At 42.7% G+C, this 26071-nt stretch overlaps 1 protein-coding gene across 4 annotated transcripts in view; it reads right to left on the bottom strand.

Moving 5' to 3' along the window:
* Positions 1–26071, bottom strand: part of BRINP3 (BMP/retinoic acid inducible neural specific 3) — a 129267-nt gene that overhangs the window by 58137 nt on the left and 45059 nt on the right. For all 4 annotated transcript variants that reach the window (XM_051625230.1, XM_051625232.1, XM_051625233.1 and 1 more), the window contains one exon: positions 8177–8367. In XM_051625230.1, the coding sequence (XP_051481190.1) occupies positions 8177–8367 (191 nt within the window). The remainder of the gene's footprint in view (positions 1–8176; positions 8368–26071) is intronic.

Here is a 26071-nt window from a genome sequence, read left to right as displayed (position 1 = left end):
GTGTTCCAAGGGCAGGTTGGATGGGGCTTGGAGCAACCTGGTCTGGTGGGAGGTGTCCCTGCCCATGCAGGGGTTTGGAACTGGATGGTCTTTAAGGTCCCTTCCAACCCAAACCATTCTATGATTGATATGAATTTATTTAACAACAATATAGAGCTATTTTGTAGACATCCAATTAAAAGAATGTATAAGATGTGCTTATTTCTAAGCTTGTTTAATACCTTCATTTTTAGTATTTAATGGTAGCCTAGAAGAAAATTAAACCAGTGTAATATTGACTTTTATTTTGCTGCCTTCTTTTAAAACATGTATGATATCTGATTTCAGAAAAAAAATCCTTTATTATGACTTTTTAGAAGAAATCTTGTGCTCTCTAATCAATTAAGCAATGCCAAGATGCCTGAAACCCAATATAACAGATGCCTTAAACCACATTTATACAACTGAAAAGTATAAAGTTATATAACTGGAATGTTAATAATTTTCTTGGAGAAAAGAGAAACATGAATAAGATTTTTCTATCTCACAAAGCAGAAGTGCCTTTTTGAAAGCAAAGAGAAGCTGCAGCATCTGACATCGTGGATTTCTCACTTCCTTTCCCTTTCAAGAGACATGGAGAAACACTGTTGAATTTAGAAATTTTAATTCCTGTAGGATTATTAAAAAAACAAACAAAAAACCACAGCAAAATCCCACTTGCTTAACTGGGAGAGTTCTTAAGAACCAGTCCAGATCAGACCTACTGATACTGCTCAATTTGCAACAGATTTTCCACATTCATTGTTTATTTCATGGATCTTTCTTTCCTGCATTTCAGGCTAAGCAAGAACTCATTCATTTAATCATGTGTTTAGGCAAAACTCTTTACTTCAGAAAATGAATTAGGAAAGGAATCGATTGACTCAGTATTTTCTTCTGCACAACTTCTGTCTGAAGTAACTACAAAACCACTTTTCTTACTTCCTGAGCTTATGTTATGTTGGGTAACCTGCATTCTTCAACATTCATCTCCAGAGGCAACGAATGATATCATTAAACCTGTGTTTTAGATGCTGAACAACTCCACAGAATGCCAATTCCTCGATCCTGGGAAGGAAAGCTATCCTGATAGGGTCTGACTTGTGCTGGTTTCATTGCTCACCCATCTGCTACAGTGGCATTTTGCCCATTCAGAGGGTTGGATGCCAGCTTTGCAGGGGTTTATGTGACAAAAAATGTAGCTGTGGAGGGATAATATGTAGCTTGAAAACATGACATAATCTTTAAAGGGAGATAACCTTGGTGGTGTGCAGTGCTGGATGAGGAACACATGCCTCAGTGCAGGACACCACCTCTGGTGATAGATTTGACTCAGAGCTACCTCGACTTACAGAATTCATTTCTGTTTGGAGAAAGAGGAGTGTGTTCATTTTAATGCAGTATCATGGTCTGGGCCTAACCAAAAGCAAAAAACCAGCCATAGGGCCACTCACTCACTCCCCCCACCATGTGAAGCCTCATCCTTGTGGTCTCCATTGGACGCTCTTGAACTGGGGAGCCCAGAACTGGACACAAGATTCCATTTTTCTTTCCTAGCTATTCCAGCTGGAGCCTACCTCAGTTTTCACCACTATATTTATACCTCTACAGTTTTGTAACGGGTCATTTTGGTGGGTGTGTAGGCATCAAAGCAGGGTTTAATTGTCTGAACTACACAGAATCAGGAATTAAAACAGCTTCTGTAGGTAACAGGATTTCCCCACCTCATCTTACGTAATAAGTAGACAGGGGTTCACAGCTTGTTTCTCTGCCATCAAAACCTCCTGCAAAGCAAACCAGGGCTCTTGGCAAGACACGTTGCATTAGCGCAGAGTTGTGCACCACATTTGGGTCCTGTGAGCAGGTGGGACGTCATGCACACCATGCTGCAGAGAACTGGGACAGCACAGCAAAGTCTAACAACCTCTACTTTCAGAGCAATCTGCCATCCAACCCTGGTGTAGGTGCCAGCGTTGTTGGTGTTGCCCATGTAGTAAAACCTAGGTTCTCAAAACCTGCCTGGTGAGTCTGGCCAGTATGACAGATGTTCCTGAAATGAAAACCAGTGCAATAGACTGAGGTTAGAGCCAGGGACCATGGGCTTTGTGCAGCTGTTTGTGGAGCTGGAATGACACAATCATGTCACAGCAGACAATAGCAGAACTCATGGGGGGAAATATTGTATCAGTGACCAGTTCAGACTGCACCCCATCTTGCTCTGGTGTAAACCCTTTTGCTTGCAATAGTTTTAGTACAGATGGTGGGACTGCTATTTAACTCCTATTTAATCTGTGGAAGACAATTTGAGTCTAAAGTTAATTCAGAAAAAAATTCAACCTATGCCAAAAGAGACTCTTCTGTCACATTTGCAGTATGGAGGAACCATCAAATAGGTTAAGATGACATTAGGTAAAACACAAATGTGATTTAGAAAACCATTCAAGGTTTTGAATGTTAAGACTTGAGAATAATAATATGGTTATTCAGCATCAGATCCACACAGGTTTGTATGGACATATTTTCCAGGATTAATAATTTTAAATAAAACTGCTGAATTGAGGAAAACAGTCTGCCTGTTTGCCAAAAAAAGTATGAAATGAAAAAGATGTCTAGGAATTTACCTAGACTCATGACATTTAGATGTAAGATTCCTGAACAACAGATTAAAAGTGAATTCAGAATTAGAAATTAATTTTGTGTGCATCTGAAAAATGTCTTTAGGAATTATTTCAATAAAAAATATAAATCACCATCATTGACACAGTAGAAGTGGAATAAGGCTGGAACAACTGTAACTAAATATAACCATCTACTGAAGGGCTAAATACATTTTGTTATACATCATAATATATATTCATATTATTTAACTGCACAGTGCTATTCTCTGCCTCAATTATTGATTGTTTTCCTGTACCCACATCTGTGTAATGATGAACAGATCATATGCCTTGATGTCTCCTATTTCCACCTGTAGACTGGGTATTGGTAGGAAAGAGCAGAGATCCAAGCAGTTGCCATCCCTTCACGTCAGCAAGTGAGGAAAAATAATAAAAGGATGATGCTCAAAGGCAGATCTATCTGAGCATCATCCTCAATTACCTCCTTAGAGCCCTGACTTCACATACACATATATATATTACTAAGGCACAAAGGTCTTTGCCCTATGAACTCCTCAAAAGTTTCTGCTTACAGAGAGTATTTCAGCTACAAGAGTAAAAAGGATAAAAAGAAATCTAAAATGTTTATGCCTTCATTATAAAAAAGAGTTTAGCTCTAGTAGAAGATCCATTCAGGTGTGGAGCACCAAATGAGGGGTTTCTCGGGTCCTTTTCCCAAACTCAAGCAACAATGGGAAGTGTACAGATTCCAAAGGTATACAAATTAAGGCTAAATTCCAAGTTTCTTCCTCACATCAGTCATTTAGAACTGGACTCTCCCTCCCTTTGTTCCCAGTAGTTTCCATCTTACCTTGAAAGAAGTGTCACAGTAAACAAAGGTCATATCAGCAGTTAGTGTAAATGATAGGAAATCCTTCAGAATCCATTGAGATTCTTTCCCTCTCTGTATGCAGAGTAACCCACTGCTCAAGAGGAATATTCATCAGGGGCAGAAAATCTGACCCTCTTTATTCAGTGCAGAGTCTAAGCAAAGGTAATCCAACCTAGTTGCAGAGCTGTCACAAGTGGAGAGGAGAATGACAAGAAGATGGGGTTAAGCTGACCTGCTGCTGCCCATGAAGACTGTTGTAAAGACAAAATGACCATTTTTCTTCTGATTCTCAGAGCCTTCAAGATTATCAAAGGATATTTCCTGACCTGGAAACTGGAACAGGTTGCCCAGGGAAGCTGTGGAAGCCCCATCCCTGCAAGTGTTCAAGGCCAGGTTGGATGGGGCTTGGAACTAGATGATCTTTAAGGTTCCTTCCAACTTAAACCATTCTGTGATTCTATGATTTGAGATTACCATTTAACCAATTGCCTAAAAAGGCTGTAGTTTCACAAGAAGCCCTGGCAACCACCTACAGATTTGTTTATTCAGAACAGGTATCATGTTTTCAGATGCAAGGAGGACTCATTTGCAAGTCTACTATCTTCATCATGCAAAGCACCCAGACTGGACTTGGTTTTTTTTAAATTGTCTTTCCTTCAAAGGAGAATCTTTACTTTTTTGCACTGCTAGTTGGAGGTTGGTGAAGAATTTAGAAACCCATTATATGGAGTCAGAAAGTAATTTAGGCTGGAATGGACTTCTGGCAGTCATCCAGTTCATAGCAAGTCTAATTAAATGAGATGCTCAGGGTCTTTTCCAGTAGTCTTCTGTCACCTGCAAGGATGGAGTTCCTTTGCATGAGTCCTCTCTTGCCTCTCCCCTAAAGCTGTTCTGGGCAGTTCTGGCTGGGCTGTGGATGTTTGCAGTTTTGCTATTGCCAACAGAGAATGTGTTATCCTAGAAGAGTGGAGGAAGCCTTCTCACCTCCTAGTGATGGCCCAGCCCATCACAGCATCCCCATTTCTGCCCAGAATTTCACAAAAATAAGCTGTCCTTTTTCTGCAGACTGGATACTTCAGATGGGTCAATGCAGAAGCACAACCAGTTACTTCTGAGCTCACCCATGAACCTGCTACTCAGTCTGGTGTTTGCTGTGCAAACACTGCATTACATAGGGTCCTTCCATTGTGCAGCTTGAGGCTGCTCATTACAGACATTTGGCTTCTGTCACCAGGAGAGAAAATGTCCATAAGAAACAGAAGCAGTGAGAAATGTCATTTCCCACATTATCTCATGGCAGCAAGAAAAACAGAAGTTCCCTAAGTTCTGGTTTCACGATGCCCTTGAGGAGCATATTTCTGTGTTTGTGAATAAAGACCTGGGAACATATCGCAAACAACCATGTGCAAGAGTTCCCTTTATGGGCAAAAAGGGATATTTGTGAAAGCCAAATGGTCACAGAGGCACACAAATCATCCAAATCTACCACAGAATAATTTGTTTGCCAAGTTTTCCTTTATGTCCATGAATACAGATGACTGGGGATTCATTAAGTAAAAGCCCCATGCCCACTCAGTTTGGTCTCTGCTTTTAAGGAGCTGCACAAGTGACAAAGCTTTCAGAAGAAAACAACTTGGAATTAAAGGGAAAGTCTGAATGCATTCTAGAAAGGAAAAAAATCTCTAATGGTATGTTAATAAAGTGTGGACAAGCATCTCTGGGAAACCCCATTCAATCTAGCCCCAAATAACAGCACACACATAGAGGAGGAAAGTACAGGGTTATTAGCTACCTCATGAAAGCATTCTGAGAAACTCCTAATTCCCTGCAATTATTTTAATTGAAGCCATTTTTCAAAGTCTTCAGCACCCATCCAATGATAATGGAAGGCTGCAGGTGTGCCTGAAATCATGCCTAAAAACGGAGGCAAGGGACCTAAATCAAACCCCATAATAGTTAATACAAAACCTCCCATCGAGTTCATTAAACCCTGGCAGAGCTCAGAAGCCAACACTGGCTCCCTGGGAATGGAAATTCTTGCAAGTATGTGGCAGCTTCAGCATTTTCATTGCCTTTGGGAGGTGGTCTGAAGAGGGATGAGAAAAGGATTCCCTACTCCAGTTTCCCTGCAGCCTGTCTTGAGGCTTTGGGGAGAATATCACAGAATCACAGAATCCTAGGGGTTGGAAGGGACCTCTGAAGATCATCAAGTCCAACCCTCCTGCCAGAGCAGGATCTGCTGGGGCAGGTCACACAGCAACGTGTCCAGATGGGTCTTGAAAGTCTCCAGAGAAGGAGACTCCACAACCTCTCAGGGCAGCCTGTCCCAGGGCTCCATCTCCCTCACAAGAAAGAAGTTTCTCCTCACGTTGAGGTGGAACTTCCTGTGTTGTCACTTGGTGCCTTTTCCCCTCGTCCTGTCACAGGCACCACTGAAAAGAGACTGGCCCATTCTTGACACCCACCCTGCAGATATTTATAGACATGAATCAGGTCCCCTCTCAGTCTTCTCCAGACTAAACAGCCCCAGGTCTCTCAGCCTTTCCTCATCAGACAGATGTTCCAGTCCCTTCATCATCCTCGTAGACTCCGTTGGACTCTTTCCAGCATATCCCTGTCCCTCTTGAACTGGGGAGCCCAGAACTGGGCACAACACTCCAGGTGTGGTCTCACTAGGGCAGAGTAAAGGGGGAGGAGAACCTCCCTTGATCTGCTGGCCACGCTGTTCTTAATGCACCCCAGGATACTATTGGCTCTCTTGGCCACAAGGGCACATTGCTGTCCCATGGATAACTTGTTGTCCACCAGGACTTGAAGGTCCTGGTCCAGCCTGGTCAACCCCTAATATTGACTGTTTAAGCTACAATTTTCAAATGTCTTAAAATCAACTCCCGTTATTTTTTTTTTTTTTTTCCTTTCCAGAGGATGCCAAGTCTGTAGCTCTTTTGTGATCAGTGTGATCCTGGTGCTTTGTACTTTCGAAGAGCAGCTCTTCTTTTGTTAGACTGTTTCCCTGCATTGTTAGGTCCAATTTCAACTTGAAAATTAATGTCACCATGTGGCTATTAGTAGCCTCAGTTCTGATTGTCATGAGCAATTAGATAATAATACTCAAAAATCTTTTGGATAATCATTGCATTACATACATGCTGCTGCTAAATCTTTAATTATTATGTTTTGTATTTTAGGGAATGTTTTCTTTCTCTTCTGCAGTCAGTTCTACTATTCAGGTATGCTCTGTGTTGTATGAAAACATACAATCATTGATTACAAGTGTACTTTTTGCATGGAAAAATATACTGAGTAATTAAAGGAACTCCTGGAAATTTTATTCCAAATTGCTAGTCAACACATGTAATTTGTTCTTAAAAGTCTCATGGTGATGGAGCTGCTGCAGAAGCACTAGTTCCCAAAATAAGGATAGGAATTATTTCTTTATAATTTCAATAACTACAGTAAGACAGAAATTCACTTTGTTTCTAGAGCAGTCTTTTCCAAAAGAGAAGCTGCTGTGAGCTATTTCAGTCATTTCAGATCTCAGATATCAGCCAAAAGAGAATAGGAAGGCTGTCATTTCTTTAATCTATGGTTAGAATTCAGTTATGAAATGTATTAAAGAGAACCATTCCTCAGGTGAATAAAGGATTTTGACAAGACTGTCCTGCTGGAAGGATACTCAGTCACCAGAATTATCTTTAATATAATCACCCACCAGGGGATAAAACTGCATTGCTAAAATGTCAGTTCATTTTGTAATGCCTAGATGGGTAATCACAGGCACTAATTATCTTTCAGGGGGAACAATTTATGCTCTCGCTTGAACATTAGGCCTCTTGACTGGATTTCTTCAATCCATTTGGTGACTGGATCCCAGTTAGACATTGGGCTACCCTTTCCAAATGAGTCTGTGGGGATTCAGAGGTGCAGATTCCATTAAGTTAATAGGAATGACATGGCAAAGACTCATCATCACATTTTGAAAGTTTTAGACCCACCGGTTAAGTGGAGACTGGTCCTAAAAAGGGCAGAGTGATAATATAGGGACTTCCCAGCAGTCAAAGTAGTTTAGAAGTCTCCTAGCTGAAAAGACTTGTTGGAAATGGTTATTACTGGTTTTCTTGCTTCATCTTGCTTTAGACGTTAGGAGGAAATTCTTCACTCTGAGGGTGGTGAGACACTGGAACAGCTGCCCCTTCCTTGGAAGTGTTCAAGGGCAGGTTGGATGGGGCTTGGAGCAACCTGGTCTAGTGGGAGGTGTCCCTGCCCATGCAGGGGTGTGGATCTAGATGATCTTTAAGGTGCCTTCCAAGCCATTTTATGGTTCTGTGATACCTCCTGATGCAGAGAAACATCCCCAGAGGACAAGAAGCGCACACACCTGGAACTCAGGTAAAGCACCTTGGTCACAGCAACAGGATTTCTCATAATTTTGCCCCTAAAAATGTTTACACAGAATCAACAAAGCAAATTTTAACATCAGCAGAAGAAGGAGGCTTGAGACCTGCAGACAAAATCTGCTCCCACACTTTCAAGTCCAGCCCTGGGAGAGCTGCTCAGCCCAGCTGCTGGGTGAGGAACACCACAGATTTACAGACAAATCAGTTGTGACCAACAATTTTACTTCAATCACGTCCAACTCAGGCACAATATTTCCAAGAGTTAACCCTACCTCCCAAGGTAGCTGATAGCAGGAAATGTGTCCCATATTTCTTGATAAGGTTTTCTGTGATCTGTTGAAGGGTCGGGCGGCGTCCAAGTAGCCTTATGTTCCGGAAGAATTCAGGGGCAAGTGGCAGTGGGGAGCCAAGGAAATTTCTTCTTTCAACAGCAAGATTGTTTACTTTCCAGCGGCCAAACTCTCTGCAAAACAAAGCAGTTCTCATTCAGAAATATGTCAGGCAGACAAATGTTCTTCATTTGCAAACTACTCTGCTCTGGTGACTAGCTGGAGGCAACTAGCTGGGTATTACAACAACCCTTGACAGTGACACTTTGTCATGTGTTATGGGCACAGGACAAGCAATCAGTGTTATTTATTAGAGGGAGAGGCAGTACTCCATAACAAAATCATTGTCTGGGAAAAAAACCACCACAACAAACCAAACCAAAAACCACTTAGGATGCTGCTGTTCCTGTTGCTTATGTTTAGCCCTGATGTGAATATAGCCCTAGAACAACCAGATTGGCTAGAAACTGAAATGAACTTAGTAATTTCCCAAAAATTGCACCAAATGCAGCAAGAGTTTTCATTAGCACCAGGCAAATCTTAAAAACATTGCAAGAAACAGCCCACGTTCTTTGCTTTTTGATTTTAAGTCACATAAAGAATCACAGAATTGTCACGGTTGGAGAAGACCTCTAACATTGCAGAATTACAGAAGTACCTTAGTTGGAATCTTCAAAGTCATTGAGTCCAACCATCAACCTAACACTGACAAGTCCTTAACTAAACCATATCCATATCTATAGGACTCTTAAATCCCTCCAGGGATGGTGGCTCCACCACTGCCCTGGACACTGTTTCAATGCCCGATAATCCTGTCAGTGAAGAAATTCTTCCCAAAATCCAATCTAAACCTCCCCTGGTGCAACTTGAGGCCATTACCTCTTGTCCCATCACTTGTAACTCACTGAACAGCCCACTCCCCACCTCTTTGCAGCCTCCTTTAATGTAGTTGTAGAGAGCGAGGTCTCCCCTCAGCCTCCTTTTCTCTAGGCTAAACAACCCCAGCTCCCATAGCTGCTCCCCGAAAGACCTGTGCTCCAAACCCTTCGGCAACTTTGTTGCCCTTCTCTGGACACTCCAGTAGCTCAATGTTCTTTCTGTCATGAGGAGCCCAAAACTGAACATAGTACTCAAGGCGTGGCCTCACCAGTGCTGAGTACAGGGCTGAGATCCCCTCCCTGGCCCTGCTGGCCACACTGTTCCTTATCCAGGTCAGGGTGCAACAGTTCTGCTCCATCTTTGGCCAGCAGGCCTAGTGCCACGTAAAAATCCCCAAAAACCGCAAAATTCCACCAATGGCACCAGCCTCTGAGCCATGTGTTACTCAGTTGTGCTTTCCTGTTCCCTTCAGCATTCACCACCACTGAAGGAAGTGAGGAAACACCACCAGGGTTCCCCATCCCTCCACCATTTGGCCCAGTGCCCTGAAGTCCCTTCTCATTGCCCTTGGCAACCTCATCACTGCTCACCTGCATGACCAGTGAGCGGTAGTAACCAGAGAGATATACCAGTCCAGGAAGTTTCCTGTTTCTATCCCTAACCCAGGCCTCAGGGAGGTAGCACACTTCCCTGTGGGAAGGGTCTGGCCAGCATACTGGACCCCCAGTTCCCTTCAGAAGGGAATCTCCTATAACAATCACCCTCCTCTTACTCTTAACAGAAGCAGTTCCAATGCATGGGACCGACTGCTTCAGCACCTCCCTGGATGGACCTTTATCAACATCCTAATTTGTCTGGTCCTCCATTTCTATCTGATCTGTGAGGGCACCTGGGAAGGTGGGAAGGCTGGGAGGGGATTCTCTTGCTGCCCCAAGCAGGGACTTGCTTCCATTGTTGTCTCTCAGATCCCTTCCTTCTGCCTGATGACTAAAAGGCAGGGGATTCTCTACTTCTCATGGAGCCTCCACCTTGAGGCTTTGCCTCAGGGATAGAAGGATGTGGCTCTAGCAACCTATCTCCCTTTCACATTCCCAAATAGTCCTTAATCTTTTCCTCCTTAAGCTCTGCCACCAAGCTGAGCTGATCATTCCCCTGGTGGCAGCACATGCAGGTGTTGTCTCTGCTGTCCTCTGGTAAGGTAGCATGTGCCAGGGCCTGAGTGCTCTTTTAATAAGGAAATGCTTCCTAATATCCAGTCTAAACTTCCCCTGGGACAATTTCAGCCCATTTCGTCTAGTTGTGTCATTATTCACTAGGGAGAAGAGGCCAACACCCACCTCCCTACAACCTCCTTTCAGGCAGCTGTAGAGAGCAACGAGGTCCCCCCTCAGCCTCCTCTTCTCCAGACTAAACAAGGCCAGCTCACTCAGCCATCCCTCACAGGACTTGCTCTCCAGACCCTTCACCAGCTTGGTTGCCCTTCTTTGGACCCACTCCAGCACCTCAATGCCTTTCCTGTATTGAGGTGACCCCAGGATTCAAAGGGCAGCCTCACCTGTGCTTAGCACAGGGGGACAATCACCTCTCTTGTCCTGCTGGCCACACTATTCCTGATACAGACGAGGATGCTGTTGGTCTTCTTGGCCACCTGGGCACACTACTGGCTCATGTTTAGTCAGCTGTCAACCAGCACCCCCAGATCCTTTTCCAGTGCGGACATCCATAGCTGGCTAATTAGAACAATTTAGAGAAAGACTATCACACCACATTTGACCTCACTATGATAAATCCAAAGTTTTCTCTACTTTTGGTCTCCGTTTTGAGGAAATATGCATCAAGGAGATCCAATTCTTAAAAGCAGATGACTTTTCAATTGTAGCAGGCACAGAAACTAATTCCAAGACTTGTCCCCTTCTGCTCTCCAAAATAAATCAATGAGAGCAGGGAAAACAAACAAGTCAATCACACAGCAATAAACACATATTTTCTTCATTTACCTACCAATTAAGATACTAGATAGAGTTATTAGTGGAAGGACTGGTGGTTGTCCTCAGAATCTAGCCAGGATTTGCATCAACTTTGCTTTTGCAAGGCACACCAAGAGCTGTTTTGGTCAGAGACTTGAGTACTGTGAGCTTTAAGTCCCAGGCAACCTGTGGTGTAGCTACTACTTTGTCATTTGTAATGTCAGTTAAGATTTCGGTTTGATAAGATGGCAGACAAGCAAATAGATTGGACAGCTTGGAAGATTCTCCTGAAGGTCTCAGCTAAATATAGCACAATGTTCATTTACAAATTAACACATCAGGCAAAACTCAAGTAACATTTGAGAGAGATCTAGCTTAGATCTACATAATAGATCTGCTTAATAGGTGACAGTTTTGTCTATGAATGTCCTCTCCTCTCAGACACGTACTTGCAGGTGCCATTTTCTATCAAAAAGAAACTGGAAGAATTAGAGTAGAAAAAGCTTTATGTGACTTACCTGAAATTTAATGCAATTTACCAGTAAAGAACATGAGACTTAAGGGGTCCCCACAATTTCTTAAAGACCCTGCACATCACCAGTGGGACTAAAATAGTTATTTTGATTTGAGAGGTGACTTAATTGTCAGTTTTTTCAAGTGTTCTCTCCCAAATTCTCTTCACAAGGGAAGCTGTGGCTGCTCCATCCCTGGAGGGGACAAGAACAAGACTTTCAGCAACCTGGTCTAGTGGGAGGTGTCCCTGCCCATGCAGGGGGGTTGGATCCCCTTCCAACTCAAACCATTCTATGATTCTATGAAATTTAATTTCTTTTTAAGAAGTTATAAACCCAATAAACTCTTTTTTCAGCCTTTATGGAACATAAGTAGAAAGAGATGAGAAAAATTATGCTTTTTTTTTTATCTCTAGAATTAAAAAATAATGCTTGAATAATCCCCGTTAATGCAGGCACTGGACACAGTGAATTGCCCTGAGTTGTACTTTTCGGGTGAAAGACAAAAGAAATAAGAAAAACAGGTTTTTGTTTAAATTCTGTGCTTCCTGGGCATTTTGGAGTGAGTTTTTCCATTGGAATACATTGGAAAATATGGGTCAGTTGTAGTTCCTGGGCAGATCATCAAGAGAGAATTGCTTTTGCAGCAAGAAAAAAACCCAACAGCTTTATTATGTAAAATATTATTATATGTGGATAAATATTCGACATATTAGGTATGTTCTGTGTAACTAATTATTGCTCTTTCCTGAATTTCCTTTTAATCTTGGGCTGAGCTGATTGGCTTGCTTTGTGCTGCTTTGTGAACTGTAGTTTTAGCTGATCTGTCTTACCTCCCAGCTCCAAGTGGCAGATAGTTTCTTGGAATAAAACTAGAAACAACGGCCTCATCCACATCAAATTCCATGTTTCCAAGTGGAGATCCTCCTGTTCTACTACAAACCCTTTATTTCCTGAATCCAGGGACTGAATTATTCCAGCACTATGGGAAATGTGCTTGACTGAATGAATCAAACTTGAGTTCTTCCCACAGGTTTTGCTATGGAAAGATTGTTTTGCTGCATGTCAAGAGAGAGGAAGCAGAATAATGCCTTCCTAAAAGTTTTGGCCTTATTTTCTGATTCAGAGCATATCAATGGAAATAGTTATTGAAATTCACTGCTGAGGAAATAGAGGGAGTAGAATATGGAAGCTGACTTTTTCCAAAAGAAAAAGATGACTTGCAGTCATTCTCTCTAACAAACTGTCCAGCACCCAATGATTTTAGTACCAAATGTGCATTGTTCTCCTTTTGAAATCCTGTCCACTGCCAAAGGCAGACTAGCAGACCTGAGAGAGTTAATGATCTTCTTTGTGGAGAAAATATGGCCTTCCAAAGTGACTGGAGCACCATTCATCAGAGGAACACCTCCTACAGAAGAGCTGGCTGCTGGTCAAGAACACCAGTTATGCACTGAATGTAAACACTAGTGGCATTAGAAGCTTGTTCCTTCCTCCTCTTCCTCTTTCTGGTGTGCAAGAGCCAAGAGGAGCAGCTGTCATGGTGCTATCAAGAAGCTAAGATTTAATAGCAGGTGGCACCCCCCGTGCTGCCCATCTATTTCCAGCCTGAACAATATGTTGGGAGTTCTTTGATGCTCAGGGCAAAGCCTGTTGTTGAGAAGCATTATGGCTTTGAGTTCTTGGACTTATACAAGAGAGAGGCAATCAGGTAACCTGGCTCTTCACATGAAGCCTAGAATGGCACCATGGTATTATCCTAAGTACTGCCAGAGGCCATGGGCAGCATTCTCTCCATCTTCCTACACACCAGAAGCATGGATTTGAATGTCCTACCAAAAATCTGTTTTCCTGGCTGGTTGGCTAGCACACCCTGAAGTCCAGTGGTGCCAATCCTGACCAGCTGGACTGCACTGCACAGCCTCTGCGTGCTGGATGGGGTCTCCTGCCAGTTGTTCTGCTTATGGAAAGTTGGGTTGAAGCAGGATCAATCAGGAAGTCAGCGTGGGGTCAAAACAAGCATAGATTTTATTTCAACCCTGTTTCTTTTAGCGTTTCCTAGGATTTCTTCTTTGTGTTGCTATGCAGTGACATTCAGAGGGATGTTTAATCTAAGAATAATGTTGTGACATGAAACACCCCTCAGTAGAGGACTGTACAAGCTGTGGACACGCTTTCAACTTGAAAGAAGCTTAAACTGCCAGTGGAGCTGAAAGACATTTTAGGGCAGTAGGCCAGCAAGGGTTGTCAATGTCCCTTTTGAATTTCAAGCCATAGATTTTTTCCAAAGGTGTATATAAATGATGCATTTTCTTCCACCACTACATTCATGTCAACTCATTTAAAACCATATGGTATGGGGAGACACAGGGAAAGCTCTGCATAAAATTTTCAGTTGAAAATAGGGAAACCCAAATGCCAATTGGACTCGAAAAATGACAGAGTACGGAAGAATGGAAATAGAAATACCAGCTCTGTTGTTGGAGATGATTAAATGGAGAGATTTACAGCAAGTCTGATGGATTCTTCTTAACCACAACAGTCTCTCCTAAGGTCAGCCACAACATGGAGGCCAGGCAAAATGAGCCAGGTTAAGCCTCGTTGCAAGTAGCTTAGATGTTTAGTAAAACAGTATTAGTCCCAGTAAGCAAAAATGTTAAGGAATAGCAGCGTGGCATAGTCTGGAAAGTACTCTTGGAAAACAAACTTCACCTCATTTTTAATACTACCAAACTCTTCCATGCTCCTTTTGCTTCTAATTGAGACAGCTCCTCTCTTGGATGGTGAGAAGGAGACTGCTTGAAATGGGCTGGAGTGACATAGAGGTTCTGAAGCCAATGTTTTCCATGCAACTGCAAGTTCATCTGTTTGCAGAACAGCTCAAGGGGAGATACATAATGTTTTTCCTCTGCCTGCCTTCAAAGCCTGATGATTTCTTCCTGCCACCTCATACATCCAGCAATATCCCAAACTTGCAGCTTCCTACCAGCAGTTCTACAACAGTAACACGCAAGTATGAAAAATTTTGCTAGCAGAAAAAAAAATAAAAAATGAAAAAAGAAGGCTTTCAAAGAGAAGATTCACCCTGATGTAGACAAAACTAGAATCAAAATTAACAAGAAAATCAGAGACTCCTTCCTTCTTTTCGTGCCAGAAGAAAGCCAAGATTAACTTCCTTTTCCAGCCCTTTGCCCAGCAGACCTGAGGGCATTTTTGTCCAGCTTCTTGGTGGAAGGAGCAATTATGAAGGATTCTCTTTTGGCCACAGTAAACTTAACCTTTAGCTCTTAATGCCTTGGCCAGAATGATTTTCAGCTATTGCAGGACACGCCAGTTTTTGCAATCCTGCCAGGAAAAAATATCAGTGCACATACACGTGTGCTGTTTCTCATAAATTGAGGCTACATGATAAATGTAGTCCAGTATTTTATAGAGAATATGAAGTGTGAAGGGGACTCCAACTCCAGTTCCTAAGGTAAATGGTGGTGTTGGGCTGAGGGCTGGACTTGATGATCTTTGAGGTCTTTTCCAACCTGAAGGATTCTAGCTCACAAATGTATCACAGCAGGAAGCTAATCAATATATTCATCAATATTCTCACTGAAAAAAATGCAGCCAGCTCCTGTCTCAGAAAATGTAAGCAGAGGAAAAAAAAAACCAGGATGGTCCAAAATAATCTTTCTCCAGGATAAACCCTCCTTTATGCTGCTTGTACACAGAGTAGGAAGAGCCAGAGGTAGGCATTTCTCTTCTGATTTTCTGGCAAGAGTTCAAGCACTGTGTCGTGAGATTAAAATAAGTGCTCAGCCAGAGAGAGGAGAATTATCCTCTTGATTACTCCTGCTTTTTTGCTCATCTGAAACCTGACAGTTCAGTGCAGCTGGGATTTAACTCCCCTTGCCACAGGGTCACTTTAGAGTGGTGAATAACTATGTCCATCCTGGAAGAGTCACAGACATGTACATCCAGGGCTGCTCTTTAACGAAAGTGCCTTCACCCCAGTGAAACCAAGCTAGAAAAAGTAGAAAAGCAGGTTTTGGAGAGAAATTAGGAGCTTCCACAAGAGCACTGGGTTTCCTCAGATGTGCTCCTGGAAGTTAAAAGAGATGTGTTACAAGGAGCCCGTGTATTGTTCCCTCTGGGGTAGAATGTAAGTTTGTCTCCTTGAAGGTTCTTCACTGAAATGTTATCTCCCTTGCTCTGACTGAGCTGCAAAATCCTGGCCAGAATTCCAATCTACACTTATGGGCCTTTTTTTCCAAGGAAATCAAGGCACAAGGAGAACACACAGACATCCTGGACCTGGCAGTTTGTGATCTACTGTGGTGGTCCTGCTCTAGCAGAGGGGTTGGACTAGATTATCTCTTCCAACTCTGACAAACATATGATTGCATGGGATTGAAACCAAAAAATGCCCTCGAGATGAAGAATTAGGAAGCACTTTATCCAACAACTCTGACATAGCTACCAATTCTTGCAGCCTTTCAGGAGAAACCTGACCCAAAAGCAGCTGCACTAAAGGAGCAAACACTTTCTTCAGCTCTTCCACCTAAACAAGATCGCCAAATTCACTGCCAAATGGCGACTATTGACATGCTAATTGGGATAGCAGGTGATTTTGTTTCCTCTCTGATTTTCCCCTGAAACAGAAAGAAAAGGAGTTCCAGCAATCCAAGTCTTTTCTCCCAAAGAAAGTGCTTGATTTTGATGGAGCTGTTGTTCCTCTGCAGCATTGCTGCATCATGTGCAAATCCACACAATTCTTGAAATTGAAGGTAATTACAGGGAAAAAAAACCAACATCCTCCATGTCTTTATCTCTGTGTCATCCTAAAGTTAATTTACTGAACCAATACAAAGTTCATAGTATAAAAGGTCAGAGTAGTTCAAGTGCTTAGAAATCAAACACTTTTCATATGCACAGCAATTTAAATCTGTTTGTTCTTTCTCTGGTTAATAGCTTAGTGTACTTTGTGAGAAAAATAGGTATCATAAAACTTGGGAAACAGGCAAATTTAGGTTTTGCAGTGGAATTGTTATCAAGGCTTTGGAATATGGAGAAATGATCCTGTTTATTATTATTCAGTAGGGTGAGAGAAAGTCTGTTTATGAAATATGCAGACTGAGCTGGGGGCTATGACAAGTGCTTCTGAGGTCTAGAGGAAGCAGAGAAATGGTTGAAAATAGATGATGTGAGAAAAAGCAAGGTACTGTTCTTTAAAAAAAATGAAAAGAAAGAGAAAATACAGACAAAATAAATAATTAAGCAGGTAGAAACACAGTAAAATAGAAGAGATTTTAAAAACACTCAAACTAAAGCTGCACTGAATTTCAGAACAAATTGTTACATAAAAGAAGAGCAATAAAATTGCTAGATCCCTTTCCAGGTTAAAAAAAGAACAAAACAAACCCCTAAATTCTTTTGAAAACAAAGATATAACAAAGTAAAAGAAACTATTCATATTAGGAAAAGTTGGATATTTTGTTTTTTCAAGATCAGCTGCTGGAAGACATGACAACAGGCTCCAATATGAAATGTTACTCGGAAACAGGAGGGGGAAAAGAAGCTTTTACTCTACATGGCTGAAATTGTTTCTTTCAGGGACATTAAAAATATTACAGGATTATTTTTTAGTTGACTTACACTTTTTGGACCATCAGATTTTTACAAACCTGATGCATTTTGCCCTAGAGACACCAATATAATGTCATTTGAATGACAGAGAAGTTGTGTCATTCAAAGTAATACCCTGTAACTTTTATCCTTATGGGGCTAAAAATAATTTTTAAAAGCACATAGATGTATTTTTTATTATTATTCTTAGGATCCTAGCCTACTTATGGATAACTGAGTTATCCTGTATTGTTCCTCACAATAGAAAACTTATCATTTATTAGGAAAATGTATTTCCAGATTTGGGCTTCAGGAAAAGCACTGTGGCAGGTCAAGGGAGGGGATCCTCCTCCTCTACTCTGCTCTTGTGAGATCCCCCCTAGAGTTCTGTGTCACGTTCTGGAAGGACATGGAGTTGTTGGAGCAAGTCCAGGGGAGGCCACAGAGATGGTCAGAGGGCTGGAGCAGCTCTGCTCTGGAGACAGGCTGAGAGTTGGAGCTGTTCACTCTGAAGAGGAGAAGGCTCTGGAGAGACCTTAGGGCACCTTCCAGTGCCTGAAGGGGCTACAGGAAAGCTGGGGAGGGACTTTGGTCAAGGACTTGTAGAGAGAAGACAAGGGATAATGGATTAAAACTGTGGCTGCCCCATCCCTGGAAGTGTTGAAGGGCAGGCTGGATGGGGCTTGGAGCAACTTGGTCTAGTGGGTGGTGTCCCTGCCCATGCAGGGGGGTTGGAACTGGATGATCTTTAAGATCCCTTTGAACCCAAACCAGTCTGGGATTCTCTGACTTCCTGCAGAAGAGCCGTGTGTCTCTACTGAACTGCAGCGGTGGTGACGTCCCGCCCTTTCAGTCCCACAGTCAGTAATCCCAATGTGCCTGTAACTGGGACGTGATAGCTGCCCTGACAGCTGGAGACAGGCTGACAAATAGCTCTTCCAGTTGAGACACTGACATAACTGAAATGTGCTGCCAGGGGAGAACAAGAGAGTGAGAGTGGATAAACAGCAGCAGAACCCACATGAAGGGCACAGTCCTTCCAGTGCTCTGCTTTTACCAGCACAGCAGTTTGAGGCTGTTCAGGCCAGATGAGATAATTGTCAGCTCCTCATGGGATCGCTGCCACGCTGGGAACAGAGGGGATGGATCGTTCATTCAACATTTACAGAGCTTACACCAACTGTACAAGATGCAACAGGAAAACAGTGGAGATGTGCTACACTTCAGGGGAGCATCCTGCTTCAAATCTGCTAGGAAAGTATCTGGAGAAATTAAAACTGAAATGCTCTTTCAAGATTCTCTTAAATCTGGGGGGTTTAGTTTAAGATTCTCTTAAATATGGGTCTTAAAAATTGAATTGTTCAGCTTGGAGAAGAGAAGGCCACAGGGAAGCCTTAGAGCACCTTCCAGAGCCTGAAGGGGCTCCAGGAAAGCTGGGGAGGGACTTTGGACAAGAGCAGGGAGGGATGGGATGAGGGGGAATGGATTAAAACTGGAAGAGGGGAGATTTAGTTTAGATATTAGGAGGAAATTCTTCACTATGAGGGTGGTGAGACACTGGCACAGGTTGCCCAGAGAAGCTGTGGCTGCCCCATCCCTGGCAGTGTTGAAAGGCAGGTTGGATGGGGCTTGGAGCAACCTGGTCTAGTGGGGGGTGTCCCTGCCCATGCAGGGGGGTTGGGATTAGATGATCTTTAAGCTCCCTTCCACCCCAAACCGTTCTATGATTGATATTATTCTTTATCCTAAATAATCTTAAGGTTCTTTCTCAAAATATTTTCCTACTGTATTTATTCAGCCAACAGCTGGGATGCAGATGGTTTCATTCAGTGGACAAGGCATTAAAGCCAGATCCGTAGGAGAACTTACCTCACTTTCAAGAGTGACTAAGCGTACTCTTTTATATATTTATATAAAATCCTAATACCCTTGCACAGGAGCAGAATAAATGTTTTGGGATTCTGGGCTACAAAATACATGACTAATCAGTATGCACCTGACCTTATGATGTTTGGGAAAGGCTGTTTAGGGATTTTAAGAGGAAAATGTGTTTTCACTGAGTCACACAGCCATTGGAAATGACACTTTTTAAAACACCTCTTTGAGCCTTAGTATTCCCACCTGGAAAATGAGAGGTAGGAATATCTATTCCTTACACATGGAAGTCATGCTCAGGAAGGGATTTTCAATTTCTCTTCCTCTTGGCTGGTTTGTTCTCCCTCAGAAAAATGCATACTCTGAGCTGCACCCATTCCACAGAAATAACCTCCTCTGGAAATCCAAAGCATTTAAAATGTTCCAAAACCCCACAAATATTAAAAATGTAAACAGTAAATTTTGAAAAAATCATTGCTAGTGTGAAAGGAGGTAATTTTTTTTTTTATTATTGTTTCAATTTAAAGCAGAATCTGGTCTTGCAACTTCAGCATCTGCTTCAGCAAGGAGTAAATATGCTAAGTGTCTCTAATTCTCTTTCTCCTTTCAATCTCCCACCTGGCCTTTGACTTAATTAATTAAAGATGATCAAAAACTGGTATAAAAAAGTGGCAAATGCTCCTCTTTTTATCTGTAACTAGACATTTGAATATCTAACTTCTCCCTGAGGCATCTTTACTAGGATGAGCCATCAAAATACTTTCAATAGTTCAAGTCATCTTCTAAATGCAAGGCTGGAAGTACAACTAATGAAGTAACTCAAGATTAGTGGGAAACAGTTGAGAAATGGCTTGGGAATGGGAAGTGAGGAGCCTTTGTTCTGCACCTGCTGTAGGTATGCAAATTTGCCAGGAGCCACTGGAGGCCTCCTAGCACTGGGAAGTGTCCTCAATAATGCCACAGAAGCCGCTGTTTATACCAACATCAAAGAGAGACAACTTTCTGGGGTTCTCCAGTGTCTAATAAAAGATATTTCAGGAAGGTTATTTGGAGCCTTAGGATTCCAGACCCTCTGTTAACACCTGGCTGTGAGGCTACGTCACAATGTGCAAAGGTTCCACAACTTCTCCGAGCAACCTGGGCCAGTGTCTTATCACCCTCAGAGTGAAGAATTTCCTCCTCATGTCTCATCTAAATCTCCTCTCTTCAGGGTTTAAACCTACTGTCTCCATCAGTAAACCGGAAACAGACAAACGCATCAGGTTACAGCACCCAATTTTCTTTCTTCAGAGATATTCACAGAGGAAAGAAGTTAGCAGATGCAAAGTATTTTTCTCACCAAGGCTTAAAAGTAGAGAAGCAAAGGGTAAAATGGACACTAAATTTAGCTCAAAGCTCTCTCAGAACATGTCCTCCTGTTCCAAATTATCAGTCTGAAAAAACACCTTATGTACTTGCTGTCAAATGGCTCAGCAAGAATTGGATTGATAGAAAGTTACTGAGACCAGAAATCCAGATGGTGGAATTAGCATCGTTTGGTTTGGCTCACTTATTTATTCCTGTTGATCTTTGGAGATCCTGAGATCTTATGGAGAAGAAGACAGCAGCCAAAGTCGTGCCCCAGTCACTACAGGTGCAACTCCATTTTTTTTCCACTCCAGTGGAACTTCTGTCTTTTTTCCCCAGTGCCCAATTTGCAGTGGAGAAGGAGCTAACAGCAATCCCCTTCCTCCCAGTGCTCATGGAATCACAGAATGGAAGGGATGTCTGTTGATCATTTCCTTCTTTCTGTGCTTGAAAGCTTCTCTGTGAAGAGGTACAAGATATTTTCACCTTCTTGCATGTGTATTTCCCTGCTCCTTCATTATCATCTGCTAAATAGCATTGCAGCAAAGAACTTCTATGTATTGTCTGGGCTAACAATGACTCCAGAAGGCAGCATGTGCTGAAATTGCTGCATCTGCAGCAACTGTATCATTGCCTCAATGTTAGCTTGTCCTCCCACGAGTTTGTTGTGCTCTCTTTGTCACCACAGCTCTAGACTGGCAAAGAAATTCTCTCTAATTGTTACCTTTCTGAAATATTTGTACCCTAACGAAGGTGTTGAGATTCTTGCTCTCTCCCATCACTTCACAGAATCCTAGAACGCCAGATTGGAAGGGACCTCAAGGATCACCTGGTCCAACCTCTCTAGGTACTACTTTAGTTTATATGACCATGGCTCATCATCCTCTCAAGCTGAAACTTTAAACTGTCCAATGTGGGGGAATCCACCACTTCCCTTGGGAGACTATTCCAATGTTTGACTGTCCTCATGGTGACAAATTTACATCTTGTGTCCAATCAGAATTTCCCCAGGAGCAACTTGTTCCCATGACCCCTTGTCTTTTCCATGGGACTCCTTGTCAATAAGGAGTCTCCATCTTCTTGGGAGCCATCCTTTATGTCCTGGAACATGGTAATAAGGTCTCTCTGAAATCTTCTCTTCTCCAGGCTGAACAAACCCAGTTTTCTCAGCCTCTCCTCATATGGCAGGTCCTCCAGTCCTCTGATCATCCTTGTGGCCCTTCTCTGGACCCTCTCCCACCTGTCTGTGTCCATTTTGTAGAGCAGGCACCCAAACTGAAACCATCTGTGTAGAATTTCTCCAGGCTCCACTTGCCATCTGCATTGAGGCAACTACACACCCAATCCCCCGATAAAATTAACCAGAGGTACAAGGCTTGGATGTATAAACCAAGAAAATTCACTCTCAGTCCTTGTACCTATATCACCACACGGGATACTCACAAGAGCCTGTTCTCAGGCCTTCCCAGGAGCTGCTCTCAGGGGGCAGGAGGAAGGTCTCATCTCCCAGCAATTCCACCTTTTTCAAGTAGTCTGATAATCTCACTCAGGTTTTCTTCAGCTTTACTTCTTCATTTGCTCTCAGTCAGCTTTCCTGGTAAGGAATTACTTTCCTCATGACAATCACCAGCTTTTCTTCCTGAGATACTGCACAGAAATGACTTTGAGGGTGCCTTTCCCTCCTTTTCCCAATCAGTTGGCATGGTGACACAACAGCTGCTACAAATCACAGGCAAGATGCTTCACAGGGACATTTTTGAGGGAAGTTCCTGCTGAAGAAACCACTAAATTTGCAATCAAAGCACTTGTCCTTTGGGTGACTCGGTGGCTCTGCTCTTACAGCTAGAGGGGGACAAAATACAAGTGTTGCAACTAGTGGATGAAGAAGGTTATGCTGAGAAACAAGCCATGATGTGATCCTCAGCACTCAAATCTATGAAGGTTTAGAGTGAAGCCACCATGTAAGACCTGAGATCCCGTCTTTCAAGGGTGGCCACAACTCTGCAAATCCCAAGATGGCAGCACAGGGAAAATCTGTATGCTGCTTTTTCAGGCTGTGGCTGCTTTGCACATTTGTCTTAACAAAATCCAACAGGTCCAATAGGCTGTTTCCCTGCAGATATTGCTCTAAAAAGTGGTTTATGGAGCTTCTGGATTTGCAGGAAAGACTTAAAACAATCTGTCAGGAATGAAGCAGAAACTCTTGGTGCTTGTGTTTTCAAAGACAAATGACTCTCTTTGAAATTACTAATACTCCTTTAACTGCTGGTGTGGTTGGATGGGATCCTGGACGTTCCAGTTTTCTGCTTAGAACACACTTTGTGCATTCCCATTAAAAGGAGATTTGCAATGGAATTGCTGACAGTGCAGCTGAGATGAAGCAGGATTTAATAACCAGAAAAAGAAGCAAGAAGTGAAAACCTCCAGACACTCAGGTGGGATATATTCTTTCATCCAAATGATGTTGCTCTTATAATTATGCCCCTCTTCTTTTGCACTGATGTTTTTTTGGGAATGCTACTTTGGATACAAGGAAGTGTTTCCAAGTTCAGTTACTTGGTCAATCATTGAGTATTAAATTAGGTAACAACTGGCATTTTTAACTTCCAGAAGAATGTCTTTGCCTTTTCCCTGCTGGCAGCTTGCACTTCCAGAGAAAGTCAAGTGAGAAACATAATCTTCGTAAATAAAAAGACTAATTGATGTAAATTCTTAATAGTATAATGGCATTAGCTAATAAATAAACAGATATTTTCTTATTTAATATCTGAATTCTTGCTTGCTCTAGAAATCAGAATGTGACACTCCTCACAGTGTCTCAGCTTCAAACCGACAAGCCTCCTTAGTCAGAATCAAGAATTTTGTGATTTTGTGTTGTGACTTCCTAGCAAAAACCAAAGGGAGGAAGTGAGTAATTTCTGCTCTGTGTAGCAACAATAACCCATTTTCATTGTCATCAGCCAAACCAGTGATTTTCCTGAGCTTCTTCAGCACTCTTTTCCCCAGCTGTGGCAGTGTGACTCTGTGGAGGATGTGTCTGCCCACTGACGGATTCAGGGCACTTTTGTGAACACAACTTGAAATTGCAACAACTACACTTGAAAATGCTCTGTGTTCCTCAGGTTCTTGAGGTGGACTGAGAGCCGGCTCAACAACAGAGCCCAGAGGGTGGTGATCAATAGTGCAGAGTCCAGCTGGAGACCTGTAACTAGTGGAGTCCCCCAGGGATCACTGCTGCGTCCAGTCCTGTTCAACATCTTCATCAACGACCTGGATGAGGACACCTGAGGAGTGTGTCCTCAGCAGGTTTGCTGGTGATACCAAACTGGGAGGACTGGCTAATCCCCCTGAAGGCTGTGCAGCCATTCAGGGAGACCTGGAAAGGCTGGAGAGCTGGTATTAAGAACAGCGTGGCCAGGAGATCAAGGGAGGTTCTCCTGCCCCTCTACTCTGCCCTGGTGAGACCACACCTGGAGTGTTGTGCCCAGTTCTGGGCTCTCCAGTTCAAGAGGGACAGGGATTTACTGGAAAGAGTTCAATGAAGGCTATGAGGGTGATGAAGGGACTGGAACATCTGTCTGATGAGGAAAGGCTGAGAGACCTGGGGCTGTTTAGTCTGGAGAAGACTGAGAGGGGACCTGATTCATGTCTATAAATATCTGCAGGGTGGGTGTCAAGAATGGGCCAGTCTCTTTTCAGTGGTGCCTGTGATAGGATGAGGGGAAAAGGCACCAAGTGACAACACAGGAAGTTCCATCTCAATGTGAGGAGAAACTTCTTTCTTGTGAGGGAGATGGAGCCCTGGGAGAGGCTGCCCAGAGAGGTTGTGGAGTCTCCTTCTCTGGAGACTTTCAAGACCCATCTGGACACGTTGCTGTGTGACCTGCCCCAACAGATCCTGCTCTGGCAGGGGGGCTGGACTCGATGATCTCCAGAGGTCCCTCCCAACCCCCACCATGCTGTGATTCTGTGATTAGGGATTTGGGATATAGGGTCAGTCTTTCTCCGATTTCAACTCATTTTCTCTACATGCATAAATAATTATTCTTCCATTCTTGTACAAGATTTATAGGAGATTAATCGTACAAATAATTACTCACTATATAAAATTAAGGATAAGCTATTAAAAAAAAATCTCTATTATCTGCTTTGCTTTCTTGATTATGTTGTTTTTTATTGTTTGGGCTTATTCTCTATATTACTCTTAATGACTTTGGGTTTTCATTCCTTTTCTGTGACACTATTTCACTCCCTTACTTCCTCCTGCCTGCCTCTCCACTGACATGAACCTCCCCCTTCCCAAGGTGAGGATAAAACTGCTCCAGGCAAAATGGAGTGCTTGTAGGTATTTAGCACAGGGATTTATCCCCTGTATTACCACTATTGAACCTGACTGTGTCCTGACAGTTAATTGTTTAGCATCAATAAAATATTTCAATTCCAATCAGATTGAAACCTCATGAAATCCCTGTTGCAATTGCAGCTGGTGGAGAATCTTTCTCCCATGGTCTTTTCTTCCTTTCCTCATCCAAGTATTTTTTTTTTTTTAATTCTTGAGACTGTAGATTTTATTTTACAAGGGCAGGGAGTGATAGGACAAGGGGTAATTGCTTAAAACTGGAAGAGGGGAGATTTAGGTTAGACATGAGGAGGAAATTTTTTGCTGTGCGGGTGGTGAGAGCCTGGCCCAGGTTGCCCAGGGAAGCTGTGGCTGCCCCATCCCTGGCAGTGTTGAAGGGCAGGTTGGATGGGGCTTGGAGCAGCCTGGTCTGGTGGGAGGTGTCCCTACCCATGCAGGGGGGTTGGAAGTAGATGACCTTAAGGTCCCTTCCAACCCAAACCAGTCTGGGATTCTGTGATTCTTCCTATTTTTTTGGATGTGGAGTTCTACATTTCTGATCTTATTTCTTCCTTGTAAGATAAGTTTTCTTCTTGTGCATTTTTATTCCTGCAGGCTCCCATTTGATCCTGCTGGAAGATTCTCTACTCCTTATCTTGGTGCATTTTGGACATCCTGTGACCACAGTATCTTCAGCTGCCACCTAAAAGAACAGCTAACATTGGAAAAATGATTTGCACTGCCTTGGAGGTGAGCCATATGCATCCCAGGATGACCTGGGAATTGTTTTTCGTTTTCCTGCTGTCATGGACACATCATCCTGTCTATCCCCCATTAAGCTGGCAAAAAAAAAAAAAAAAAAGAAACAAACAAAAAAAAAAGAAACATGCTTCCAGATAAATAAAGATACAGTATCACACTCCACCTCCTTCCTCCTTCTCTCCTCTTTTTATTTATTTGGAGAAGAAGCTGATGTCTGCTCTGTCAAGGTCACACACTGGAGCATATGTAGTGCAGTTGTCTAGCAGCTTAGAAATATTTCTCTGTCTCACAAACAAACTGTTCATTTAGTCCTCAGACTTTTTACATCCCTGGCTCCTGACATTTCCAAATGACACGAGTGAAAATGAATACAGGGAATGAGGTGGAGTTAAGGCTACTGCTTTATGGACTGTTGGAACAAAGAAGCTAATGAATCACTTCTCTACCATGTGGGCTTATGAAGTAAAGCAGAGAAAAGGTTTGTAGGGGTGGAGAAACACTGAATAACATCAAAATTATAAATAAATTCCTGAAATACCACTGA

This window comes from Apus apus, chromosome 7 (genome assembly GCF_020740795.1).
Source record: "Apus apus isolate bApuApu2 chromosome 7, bApuApu2.pri.cur, whole genome shotgun sequence".
NCBI lineage: Eukaryota > Metazoa > Chordata > Aves > Apodiformes > Apodidae > Apus > Apus apus.
Note: the sequence above shows the minus strand (reverse complement) of the source record. Positions and strands in the feature narration are given on the sequence as shown.